This window comes from Temnothorax americanus, unplaced genomic scaffold, assembly GCF_048541705.1.
Source record: "Temnothorax americanus isolate GAGA-0224 unplaced genomic scaffold, ASM4854170v1 Scaffold15, whole genome shotgun sequence".
In the NCBI taxonomy this organism is placed as follows: Eukaryota; Metazoa; Arthropoda; class Insecta; order Hymenoptera; family Formicidae; genus Temnothorax; species Temnothorax americanus.
The window spans coordinates 95,720-107,280 of record NW_027509286.1 but is presented as its reverse complement, the minus strand read 5'-3'; the positions used below and the strand labels follow the sequence as shown (position 1 = coordinate 107,280).

Genomic DNA, 11,561 nt, shown 5'->3' with positions numbered 1-11,561 from the left:
TATGTACTTAATGGCTTATAGTACATCATATACTAGTCCGTAATGTGATATAATTAAATATAATGTCCAATCAAGACACTTACGCGTGCTCATCGTAGTTATACGTTGCTGATATACTTATTAAATTAAATGCGTGTCTTACCAATGATACAAAGATATTACTAATGTACGTTATTATTCTCACAGAAATTACAATCTTTTGTATTTTTACGAAACTGCCAAGAAACTACAGGAAAATTCAAGTCAGGCTGTTTCGTCGTTATCTCCGGTGAGTAAATTGTATTTTGAACGCTTTGTACCATAATTCTGAGTTTCGTACATCTTTCGGTTTTCTAGGTATTTCCGATAGTTGTTCTCGCGTTTTCTCCGTTGCTCCTCCGCCTGCTGTCGCAGTTTCTCGGGATTCATATGCGTGGTCACCATGTGCCTCGTTAACGAGCTCATGAATTTATACGTAATTCCGCACACATCGCAGGAAAGTATCTCCTCATTTCCTCCCTGTTGCTATTTGCGAGAAAGAAAAATCATTTACAAATCCAAGTAAAAACATTGTAAACGCGCAAGGAAATATAAGGTTACGTGACCATTTGGTATATTTTCTCCTTTATATGCTATAAAGAATAGAGGAGGGATTACAGAGAGTAAAATAGTTTACATACTTGTTGATGCACCAGCATGTGTCTCTGCAGATTGTTCAATCTGTTGAACTCACGACCGCATACTTCGCAATCGAACTTCTTATCGGGATCGTGATGCTTCTTGTGCATACTCAGGTCGGTTATGTGGTGGAAGGTCTTCTGGCATATATCGCACGTGTACTTGCGTTGTTCGTTAGGCATATGCGACTCCTCGTGTTTCGCTAGACTGGTCTTATCCATAAACCGTCGACCGCAGTAAATGCAAGGAAGCGGTCGCGATTGGGAATTGTGTAGCGTCAAGTGACGACGTAGCGCCGTGGACGTAGGGAAATTTTTGTGGCATTCCAAGCACTGGAACGGTCGATCACCGGTGTGAGTCTTTCGATGGCGGGCGAGCGAACCCTGATCTGGATACCTAAAAAAATTAAGACTTGACTTTATAAAGACAATTCCAATTATTGAGAATTTTATTAAATAAAATAATATAGATAGAATAACATATATAGAAAAAGATAAAAAACAAGATTATACTAAACATATATATGTGCATTCGCTAAATATTTCGACTCGCCTTTTAGGACACGAGTCGCAAGGAAAGTTTCTCGTAGTTATATCCTCTTCGCGAGCGTGCTTCAGTCTGTTATGCCTCAGTAATTGGAAAGACGTTTTGAAGCTTTTATTACAGATGTCGCACTTCAAATTGTCCGTTGTCGGTATAATGACTTGAGTTCTCTTTTGCCCATTCTCATCCTCCGATATTATCAGGGATATAGTCACAGTATTGTCTTCATTGTCAAAATCTTGAAGCGACGACGACACCGTACTTGTGGTCTAGCGAATTATAAACATAAATAGAAACTGTCCATTTGTGTATATATATGTGTGCGTGCGTGCGTGTGTGCGCGCGTGTGTAAAGCTCATCGATATACAATATAAAACGTACCTGTTTATTAGAAGCAGACTTTGAATCTATATCGGGTAAAATAAAAGACTCCTCTTCGACCGTGCTGCTGTTCCGATGTGATTTAGATTGCGATTCTTTATTGGTATTGTCATCGCTGCTTTCGGCAATCGCGTAATTTCCGTCCTCGGTTAAATATACCGGTTGCAGAGTTCCGCTAGCATCCTTGAAGTATAATTGACCGTCTTCGTCCTCGTGCAAAAATATTTGATCCTGAAAAAGCAAAAAAATATAATACATCCACTTATAAACTCCTCGATAAACTTTTCGAACGTAAATGTCACGTCGTATACTTGAGAACTGTCTTCTTCTTGATTTTGATTGGTCTCGGAATTCGACACCTCCCAAGACATTTGCTCATCTTGCTCCATCGTCGTGTTATCATATTGATATTGTTCATTGTCGTCGATAGCTTGCGCTACGTACAGTGTCTCCATGTTGTCGCCTTCGTAGTAAATGGTACCCTCAACCGGTATAGTATTTGCTTCGAGTCGTTCCATCTAAAATAATGATCGCTCATTAATAATATTAAAAGACCATTTTACATTTACAATACTTGGATCAGATGTACTAACTTTGACGTAGTGATCGTTGAGCTTTTCTCGCTGCTGCTTAACGGTAGCATCTTGCTTCTTCGTTCCAAGCACCGTGTACAACAGATTATTCTCTGTATTTTTCACTATCTCTTGAGTCGACTCACCGTCGTCCTCGATATCGTTCGCTTTATTTCCATCCATTCGAGATTTGTCCACTTTTCCCGTAGAATCCACATGGATCTTTAAATCTGATCTGTTTGACGGCAACAGGATAGTTTGATTATTTACATGCTTCTCGTCAGCCTGCGTCCGCAAAGAGCTCGCGCGATTATCCGTCATTTCGAAATTATTGTCCAACCCATCCACGCGTTCCAGCTCCTCGTCCTGCCAATCCTCATCAACGTCATAGTTTATAACTTGCTTCTCGGCGATTTTCCGCGTACCACTTTTTACATTTTTGACGGGTTCCTTTTCCAATCGCGAAGTAAACATCGAGTTCTCCTCGTCGAAGCCATAAAATTCTATGTTTTTACTAGTCGCCTCGTCATTTCTCTTTGTCTTTTCAATCGTTTCACCGTCCCGCGCATCCGCCAACCTGTCCTTATCCGAGGCATTACCATCCGGTGGTGTCTCTTCACCTTCCTCCTCGACTTCTTCAATTATTTCTATGATCTCTTCTATTTCTGCTTCCTCGGAATCTTCGGCGGTTACTTCGGATTCGAATATAATGTTCTCTTCCGTAACGTTTCCATCTTTCAATACCTCCATAACATCCTCGTTATTCATAACTAAGCTCTCCAATATTTCCGACGACAACTCCATCTTTAAATAAAGATTACGTCTGAAAAAGTAAACACAAACGTCACAAGAGCATTTGGCTAAGTGACAGCGGGTTAAGGGGGTATTCTGGTTCGTAAGGTCGTAAAAAAAGGTATTTTTCGTGAATTTTTTGTAGAGAAACGAAAAAAGTGAATAACGTTAAACTTTGGTGTATGTTCTTTTAGTCTTATTTTAAGAATTATATTTTTATTTTTTAAAAGTAACGAAAAGGCTCTTCTTTTTTATATTATATCCCGATCGTTAGGAGCTCGCGAGAAAAAAAACGCATACGGACGGTGTAAATAATTCTAGCTGTTCTAGATATCTGAAACACAAAAACCAAAATTTTGTTATTCAAGAGAAGTCTGGCTATCGTCTGAACTAGACTAAATCTAAATGTTATATACGTTTATTAGTTTTTTCTTTTAATAAACTAGAGTGGAAATATTGGTTTAGTTCTAGGGCTGCGGTCCACTCGACGCTACAAATGCTTTCAACGAAGAAAGAAGGAGAAGAAGAACGCTTCGAAGCATTCGTAGCGTCAAGCGGACCGCAGCCCTAGTTCAGACGATAGCCACGCTTCTTCTAGAACAGTTGGAATCATTTACACCGTTCGTATGCATTTTTATTGCGAGCTCTCAATGATCAGGCTGTAACATAAAAAAGAGCGTTTTTGTTATTTAAAAAATAAAAATACAGGGTGTGTATATAAATCTTAAAATAAGGCTAAAAGAACACGCAAAAATTAGCGTTGTTCGTTTTTTTCCTTATAAACAATTCCTGAAAAATACCTTTTTTACGATCTTTCGAATCAGAGAGTGCTCCCTTAAATATTTCACTACAAAAGCTGGTCGATCACCACTCTAAAGCGACAACAGACATGTGCATTTAAATGGAGAAAATTTCAATTTTACTCACAACAGAAACTTTTTATTCTCGACTCAACTCGTGAATTAAATTTAAGAAATCTCAAATCCGTAATTAATTCCGTATGGTTTTTTAATCGGACAATTGTATCCTCACTGCCATTAATTTCGTCGATTTAAGCAATTCCTACGAAGAAACAAACGTAACCCGTATCCGCCGCACTACGCGCACCGGTAGCGTTTTTCAGCTCCAGGCTCCAGGAAAAGTTAACAATGTACCAGGACTACCAGGGGCAGGGGCTAAACAAATCCGGCTTATCCGGCGCGAAAATCGGTGGAACCATATCGACGCATCATCGTATACATTCCGGCGAGTGGCGGCGAGGGAATTGTTGACCGATGCTAAGGAAAAGTCGCGCGTCCTACGTGCCGACGGATACTCGTGCGCGAATTCCTGCTCGCAGGCCAAAGTCGCGCCTTGGGGTCGAGGGCGGGAGGCGGTGGTCGCGCGTCGCCCCACGGGCCACGAGGTGCAACGTCGATCGACGCGTCCGAAACACGGCCGCCTCGCGATTTCTCGCGCGCGCAATTCCGATCGTTTACAGTCCCCCCCCCCCCGCGTCCCGCACTGTCCGGGCCCCGGGCGCGTCGAGGAACGCGACGCGGAACGGAGACGAGAATACGTCGCAGTCGCGCGCGACGTTCCGCGCGACGCCGAGAGCAGCTTCAGCGTCAGCAGCTGGAGACTCACCACTCACCAGTCGGTACGAAAATCCCGTGAATTTATCAACGGCTAGCAATATGGCCAACCCTGAACCCGGGCGACAGAGAAGAAGAAGGGAGGGAGGGAGGGAAGGAGGGAGGTGCGTAGCCGAGAAAGAGAGAGCGTTTATCGTCGCACGGAATTACGACGCGAAGATATAGCCGCGCGCGCTCGATATCGATTATTATTGACGCTCGTCGACCGCCGGACGCCGCCGGACGCCGCACATACCTGTCGCTGTTCCGCGAAATCGCGGGCAAACACGCCGCACGCCACTAATAGGCGACACGGTTCGACGTCGATGTCGATGTGCGCTCGGTCGATACGCCGATTGTCCGAGGTCGCCTCTCCTGTCTTCTCCACCAAGCGAGCGAGCGATGCGATGCCAGGCCCAGCGCGGGAGTTTCACGGCGCTGGTGCGCGCGCGCAACCGGAAGCTCGGGGCTCGGGGCTCGGGGCGGTCGCGCGAAGCGGCGTATCGACGGGAAACATCGACCAATCGAGCTTTATCCAACGCGAAAATGGCAATGCTACGCGCCATATATCCGTTGAATTTACTCCTCTACGCGTATTCGCTTTAATTTTTGCATGTGAGTATATATGAAAGAGAAACAGAAAAAAGAGTAAAAAACAGAATAAAAGAGAGTAAAGAAAAACAGGAAGAAAGAGGAAAGAGCACGTGGTGTCAGCGAAGCGGACGGAAGTGACTATAGACTATATATGACTATATTTCAGCATGAGAAGTGGGCGCGTGCTCATCTACGATAGACGTGTTTCAAACCCTAAAGGCAGCATCCCCATGGAGAGAGAAAAAGCGGAACGGAACCAACGGAACTAAAACGGAATCGCGCTCTGATTGGCTAATCTTCGAGTGGGGGCTTTCAAAGATATGGGATATTAGCCAATCAAAGGAATTCCGTTTTAATTCCGTTCCGCTATTTCTCTTTTCATGGGCTTAGGGCTTAAAACACCTAGTGTAGACGGGCACTAACCGCTTAAGTTTTTCTATGTGCCAAGTGCCAAGGCAAGACCATCTTAAGTACGATCGTAAGATGTCGTTAACCACGCACAGAGCCGTATTAGCATCTTGAGATATTACTTAAGACGGTCTTGAAATAAGATCTGATTGTGGAATACCGGCCTTAATCGTTGATTAGTCCACGGAAAATGACCAATCGCATTTGCTCATTAAGCAGATTGACAAATGCGATTGGTCATTTCCAATGTATCGATCGACGATTAAATTAAGGAGCTTTCCAGCAAGCGACACAACTCGACACAAGTATCGTTTTATCTTTGTTGCTCATTACCAAAAAAGAAAGATAGAACGATGCTTGTGTCGACCTGTGTCGCTTGCTGGATGCATGGCGTTCAATGGTCATTGTTCAGCGGAACGTTTATTTGGCAACTGTTGGAAGTTTTCTGAGCCCAGATTGGATTATTCCTCTAGATCTAAAGAATAAATCCAATCTAGAGCTGAGCTTTGAGCTCGGAAAAATAAACGTTCCGGTGACCGCAGCCATTGTTGACGTGCTGTGAACTAATTGTAAACATTTGTTTTTTAATATATAAAAAATGAGGTTTAGTTTTCAACATAATTTCAAGCGGTTGTGTAGGTCATGGCATTTTTGGCTACACACGTTGGTATGTAATTTTTTCATATATTATGTATACTTTTCAATAATAATGTTTAAAGTAATTTTGTGTAATAGTAATAATAATAATAATGATTATGCTTGTAACAGCCTGCAGAAGCGTTAGAAAAAAACGTGATTGGTGCAAAACAATTTTTGCCAGAACCGGAATACAATACAGACTTTTTATGCAATCCTGCAAACCGTGACGTTATTTTCAACAATGTCAAAAGAAGAAAAGGTATTGGAGATATCGACAAAGTTCTCGAATATTCCGGCAATCCCGACAAGCGAGAGTTGCTCTTACAGGAATTAAGCAAGATACCAAACTGTACGCATCCCACGGTAATCGAGTACGGCGATGAACCGAGATTGTTGAAGGAGTGTGGCGGGAAGCCAGAATTTGACTTTGAGCCACAGGAGTTTGCCGAACTCGCCACTAATTTGAAGGCGATAAGAACGCATACGTTGGGTCCTGTTACCGGACAAAGAAGCTATATGCTCTTAGGAGATCTGGCAGAATTAGAAGAAGCGTTGATTCGGTATGCGCTTGGAAGGTTGTCGAAGCATGGATTTAAGTTATTGTCGGTGCCCGATGTCATTCCTACTAAAATTATCGAGAGATGTGGTTTAATAGTAGACGACGGTCGTACCTTGGTATATAACTTGGATTCTTATTACGGTGACGACTATAGCTTGTCTGGAACTGCGGAAATGTCATTAGCCGGCAAATTGATGAATAGTACGTTTTCCTATGACGCGCTACCGATAAAATTGGCCGCTGTCAGTCGATGCTACCGTGCGGAGGGATCGGGCGCTCTGGATGAAAGAGGAATCTATAGGTGAAAGATTACACCGTGTTATTAACATCGACATATATATGTATAGGGGGTAAACTTAAAATTTCTCAAACCAATTTTATCTCTGAACTTATTACGTTTGGACAGAGTTCATCAGTTCACTAAAGTGGAAATGTTTGTTTGTTCCGAGCCAAATCGATCCGAAGAGGTGTTTCAAAATCTTCAAAACATACAGGAAGAATTGTTTTCTTCATTGGGATTGCACTTTCGAATAATGGATATGCCATCTCTTGATTTAGGTTCACCAGCTTATAGGTGGTGCATTCGAATAATTGTACTTATATTACATATATTCGTATATTCTGTTTACATTTTCTGATGCAAATGCAATCCTCCTTGTTTTAGGAAATGTGACATGGAAGGCTGGATGCCTGGAAGAAAGTTGTATGGTGAATTGTCCAGTTGTAGTAATTGCACGGATTATCAGTCAAGACGTCTTAATATCAGATATAGGACAAAAGATGGGAATATGAAACACGTGCACACGCTAAATGGAACCGCGTGCGCGATACCTCGCATGTTGATCGCATTGTGCGAAACGTATCAGACGAGTCACCACCGTATCACGGTACCGAACGAGTTAGTGCCTCTGATGAGGGGAGAAACGCTCATTAAGAAGCAACCGATCGCGGATATGAGACCTTACAAGTACAAACAAAAATTAAACGTAAAACAGAAAGCCGAATAAAGTGTAGATACAAGAGAGAAGCTGTTGCAATTGCATTGCGCATGAATGAGTACTGTAAGTGTAGATTGAACAAATTTCCCTTTTAGATCAAGTTCCTAAAAAAAAAGCGGCAGATTTGTTTTCCAATAGTCATATTAGGATGCAAAAGTTTCCTGAGATTTGTTCATTCTGTTACAAGGAAGTTAGGAGAGTCCAAAACTTCAAAATATTAAACACCACCTCTGTCAGTATATTTTCTACAAACTAGTACAATATTATACAAAGAAAGACAGGGATCCGAAAATTGTACGTACACAGGGATAAAGATTTTTTTTTCTTATAATTTCTTTGTTATTCTGTATATATTTTGTAGCGGAGTTATAAAAATGTAACACAAAATATTTTTTCTTAAAGTAATACAATTCAAAGATGTTGCAGATTTACAGTTCCTCCACACTGATTGGATGTTAGCGTTTAGTTCTTATTGACGATTTAAAAATTTTCTATTCTTTTGGATACTTGATTCATCATGGAGTACCTAACATTGACTTAAGTTTTATTTATAATTGTATATTTTCAAGAGTCCGTGGCGTCTCTTCCGACTGATATTGAATCGTCCTTGATCTGTCTCGAAATTTTGGGTCTATGTCGTTTCTTGTCACTGGCAACGATGCGTTCTCCTGTAAAGAGAAAGATGCCTTGAAATACGATTATATATAGTGTTATGGCACAGTATAAGTATAGGTAAGAACAGTAGGTACGCTTACTCTAAGCCCTATTACACCGGAAAAACAGCTTACTCTGACTCTCTTATAATCTTAATCCACTACTCCCGCTGCCATTGTAGACGACGCTTAAGACCGCGGCACACAAAAAACTTGAACAATAAAACGTTAGCAGAGTAAGCAAATCAGCCAATCACAGTCAAGAACTTAAGACACGACGTAAGCGGCAGCGAATCCAAAAACTGTTGATTTCTTTACCGCTTAAGTTTTTTGCGTGCCACGGCCTTTATTGTATGTCTTATTATCTTATTACCTTGAAGGCTCTTGCACGGTGCCGGGCAACGGGCAATAGATTTTCAATCTATCCATTGTGCAAAGGCCTCTATCTTATCGTCTCATACTCAGTTGTCGTACAGTTACCGTGACAATCGCCATGTTATTAGTTGTGTAAATCGCTATATTCATTTACCAACTTTTTGAATGAGTGTACGTACCTACTGTTCTTACTTATACCGTAGTAATGGAATGTAACGGTTTCTCACGGATTTCAAATAAAACTTTGTAAAAAGAAATTACTTGAATACGTCTAATCCTCTTCTTCTCCTGATTCGGATTCTTCTTCAGCGTTCTGTAGCCATTCTATGAATTTTTTCATTTGGTCTAAAAAGAGCATTTTCCCCTTCACTGAATGACCCTCTTTGTACCACTTCAATATTACATCTTCTGACACAACTTCCGCTAAAAATCAAATTGAACATTTTATTCTCTTTATAACAATATATTTACAGCAATATTTAATTAAATTATGTATACGAATCTGCAATATATGTATATTGTATAAAATGCTTAGATTTCGTAAACGTATGTATTCTGTAGTATGCATGTTGTATACTTACTTTTATAAAAGAGTAAAACAATCTTCTGGAAGACTTTCATAAAATTCATGTTCTCATAACAGAACTCCTGGACCTTCAGGATGAGTGCGAGTTCAGATCTGGCAGTGGTTGTAAAAGCACCGAACAGTGAAGTATAAACTTTTAGATGTTTCAGCGCTTGTTCAGCGACCAACTCTTCTTTCTTGTTCCATTCAGCTTGGCCCATTACAACAACCCAAATCTGTAAATGGTGGCGAATAGTATTTCTAAAGATATTTTTGTGCGTGTTAATCAACTATATAAGAGAATGAAAGACCATTACCAATCCAATCACTTCGTGTTCGGGAATACAGCTCCTTTGTGCCATTTCTTTGAGATCTAACGTAATGTCTTTCATCGGTCTATTTTCCGCCAAGTCGTCCAAGAGAAGTTGTTGCAGATCCCGTTTGGCTTCCTGACTGGCCTGAGCCTTGTGCAATTTCACGATATCCGCCAGGCCTACCGCTTCGAATACAGACCGGAAATGCTCCTCTGTTCGTTTATTTGGTGGTACAAACTCCATCAACCTACAAAAGGAGTTGCATAAACGGGAAAGAATAAATCAATCGATGGGAATATTCAAACAAAAAATTGAGTTCTCTATAAATTATACAATATGAATAAATAATATATTAAGCATTTATTTTTTAATTACCTTCCCTCAATACCTCCTCTCTTCAAAGCCGTCATTAAACTAGATAAGCCTTTTTCCTGTTTCCAAGTAACAAAGACCTCCAGTAGGAAGTCCAATGCCAAGTTGTCTTTGACAAGATGCTCATTGATCAAGACCGAAAGGACCGTAGGTGGTACAGAACCGTTTGAGATCCACAGCGCCGTCATCCTAGCTAGCTTGATTCTTTCCTTAGGTGAAAATCCTTTCATGAAAACCAACACTTTCTTCATCTCTTCCTCAAACATTTTCTCCAGATATTTGTAACGCCGCATAAGCTTGATAAAGACCTGTTTGTTCAAACAAGAGATTTTATTTTAAGATTTTAAATTCCAACTAGCTAAAATCCTAAAGTGGTAATGGAAAAAAAAAAAAAAAAAAAATCAACAAGGCTCCATTTCGTCCACTTTTTACCTGCTCGAAATTCCGCATAGACTCCATATCCTCTGGCTGCTCAAAAACACATGCACTGGTTTTTACCGGTTTGTCACCATCTTGAGCAATGGAACCACCAGGAACTAGAAGGCCCCCAGCTATCATGATGTCAAATAATGCCTCCCCATATCGACGATAATCTAACTTAGAACCAGCCGCGTCCAAAAATTTAGAAATTGCTTCTAAGTCGTTACCAGCTTTTTCCAAACCAAGCAAAACCGCATCTCGAAATCCGGTTGGGTCATATTTCTCTCTTTCATCTGCAAACGCCAGCTTTCGTCAATACAGTATCCTAAAGATTTGCTCTTATAATTTTACACAAGAAGCAACGTCTGTCTTTTACCTCTTTTTCTGGTCTTTATGCGTTGACCTGATAGTATCGGTTTTTCAATTTTTTGACTCATACAATACTCTTCTGAAAAAGAAAAAAAATGCAGTTTAACAAAACCATTGTCTTTACGTTAAATTTTTTTTTTTAAATATTAAATTATGAATGGTTGCGCTTAAAAATTCTTGAGAAGCGTGCACGCACTCGAAATCCTTATCTTCGCGATTCAACGATGAATCTATTAATGTAAATTAGTAAAGTAAGACGTCAGGGAAGCGTGTGCACGACAATCGCATCACGCTGCAACGCTCAATCTCGGGGTCACTAACGATGATAAGCATAATCCTTGAAAAATGGCGGCAGCGGGGTTCGTCCGGTTCGTCTACGCGTTATTATCGGGCGTCTGTGACGTGCAAGGCCAGCGGATTACGTACGTGACGACAGAAAGAAGGACTCCATTCGGAGGTTAAGATCGCGCGCGATGCGTGACCACGATGATGGCCGAGGCCATTAAATATAACTCGAGGAAATCCGGCGGAGCGCGCGCGAAAAAATCTGGCGACTCGCGGCTGGTGATATACTCCGCTCTCATCGCGTTACTTACTTCGAAGCACGTAGAAATTGTAGACCAACCTCTCCTGCCCGGGCGTATGTGACCGATGTGGGATGTTTTAACGGGGACTCTGGGACTCGAGGGTCTCGAGGTCACAGCGAAACCAAAGAGACTCGGACAGAGGAGAGGAGC

The 11,561-nt window shown here is 41.3% G+C and overlaps 3 protein-coding genes across 8 annotated transcripts; 1 reads left to right on the top strand and 2 right to left on the bottom strand.

Annotated features, from left to right (window-relative positions):
- Window positions 1-154: 154 nt before the first annotated feature.
- On the bottom strand, window positions 155-4,997 carry LOC143895054 (uncharacterized). Of its 4 annotated transcripts, XM_077401840.1 has the most exons (8): window positions 4,815-4,997; window positions 3,873-4,007; window positions 2,175-2,976; window positions 1,893-2,099; window positions 1,582-1,812; window positions 1,210-1,469; window positions 660-1,053; window positions 155-504 (listed from the first exon to the last, which is right to left on the bottom strand). In XM_077401840.1, exons 3-8 carry the CDS (start codon window positions 2,955-2,957, stop codon window positions 244-246), a joined length of 2,136 nt encoding a protein of 711 aa, XP_077257966.1. In that variant the 5' UTR covers window positions 2,958-2,976; window positions 3,873-4,007; window positions 4,815-4,997; the 3' UTR covers window positions 155-243. The 4 variants fall into 4 exon arrangements, with proteins under 4 accessions (XP_077257966.1, XP_077257965.1, XP_077257967.1 ...); XM_077401839.1 differs by lacking the exon at window positions 3,873-4,007; XM_077401841.1 differs by lacking the exons at window positions 3,873-4,007; window positions 4,815-4,997 and adding an exon at window positions 4,579-4,779.
- Window positions 4,998-5,893: 896 nt separating this feature from the next.
- On the top strand, window positions 5,894-8,175 carry Serrs-m (Seryl-tRNA synthetase, mitochondrial). Its single transcript, XM_077401863.1, has 4 exons — window positions 5,894-6,227; window positions 6,329-7,059; window positions 7,165-7,332; window positions 7,423-8,175. The coding sequence occupies exons 1-4, from the start codon at window positions 6,159-6,161 to the stop codon at window positions 7,763-7,765; spliced, it is 1,311 nt and encodes a 436-aa protein (XP_077257989.1). The 5' UTR covers window positions 5,894-6,158; the 3' UTR covers window positions 7,766-8,175.
- On the bottom strand, window positions 7,972-11,561 carry Kra (basic leucine zipper and W2 domain-containing protein kra). Of its 3 annotated transcripts, none has more exons than XM_077401868.1 (8): window positions 11,421-11,561; window positions 10,832-10,903; window positions 10,468-10,748; window positions 10,039-10,343; window positions 9,667-9,910; window positions 9,366-9,585; window positions 9,046-9,207; window positions 7,972-8,442 (listed from the first exon to the last, which is right to left on the bottom strand). In XM_077401868.1, the coding sequence occupies exons 2-7, from the start codon at window positions 10,890-10,892 to the stop codon at window positions 9,056-9,058; spliced, it is 1,263 nt and encodes a 420-aa protein (XP_077257994.1). In that variant the 5' UTR covers window positions 10,893-10,903; window positions 11,421-11,561; the 3' UTR covers window positions 7,972-8,442; window positions 9,046-9,055. The 3 variants fall into 3 exon arrangements, with proteins under 3 accessions (XP_077257994.1, XP_077257992.1, XP_077257993.1); XM_077401866.1 differs by having other exon boundaries at window positions 7,972-8,424; XM_077401867.1 differs by lacking the exon at window positions 11,421-11,561 and adding an exon at window positions 11,021-11,246 and having other exon boundaries at window positions 7,972-8,424.

Coding starts and splice junctions, on each gene's coding strand:
- Serrs-m (XM_077401863.1), top strand. CDS start 6,159: ATGAGGTTTAGTTTTCAACATAATTTCAAGCGGTTGTGTAGGTCATGG. Junction 6,228..6,328: donor ATTTTTGGCTACACACGTTG/GTATGTAATTTT, acceptor TGCTTGTAACAG/CCTGCAGAAGCGTTAGAAAA. Junction 7,333..7,422: donor TTAGGTTCACCAGCTTATAG/GTGGTGCATTCG, acceptor TCCTTGTTTTAG/GAAATGTGACATGGAAGGCT.
- LOC143895054 (XM_077401840.1), bottom strand. CDS start 2,957: ATGGAGTTGTCGTCGGAAATATTGGAGAGCTTAGTTATGAATAACGAG. Junction 1,813..1,892: donor AAGAAGAAGACAGTTCTCAA/GTATACGACGTG, acceptor TTGCTTTTTCAG/GATCAAATATTTTTGCACGA. Junction 505..659: donor ACATGCTGGTGCATCAACAA/GTATGTAAACTA, acceptor TCTCGCAAATAG/CAACAGGGAGGAAATGAGGA.
- Kra (XM_077401868.1), bottom strand. CDS start 10,892: ATGAGTCAAAAAATTGAAAAACCGATACTATCAGGTCAACGCATAAAG. Junction 10,344..10,467: donor CTATGCGGAATTTCGAGCAG/GTAAAAAGTGGA, acceptor TTGAACAAACAG/GTCTTTATCAAGCTTATGCG. Junction 9,586..9,666: donor AACACGAAGTGATTGGATTG/GTAATGGTCTTT, acceptor CACCATTTACAG/ATTTGGGTTGTTGTAATGGG.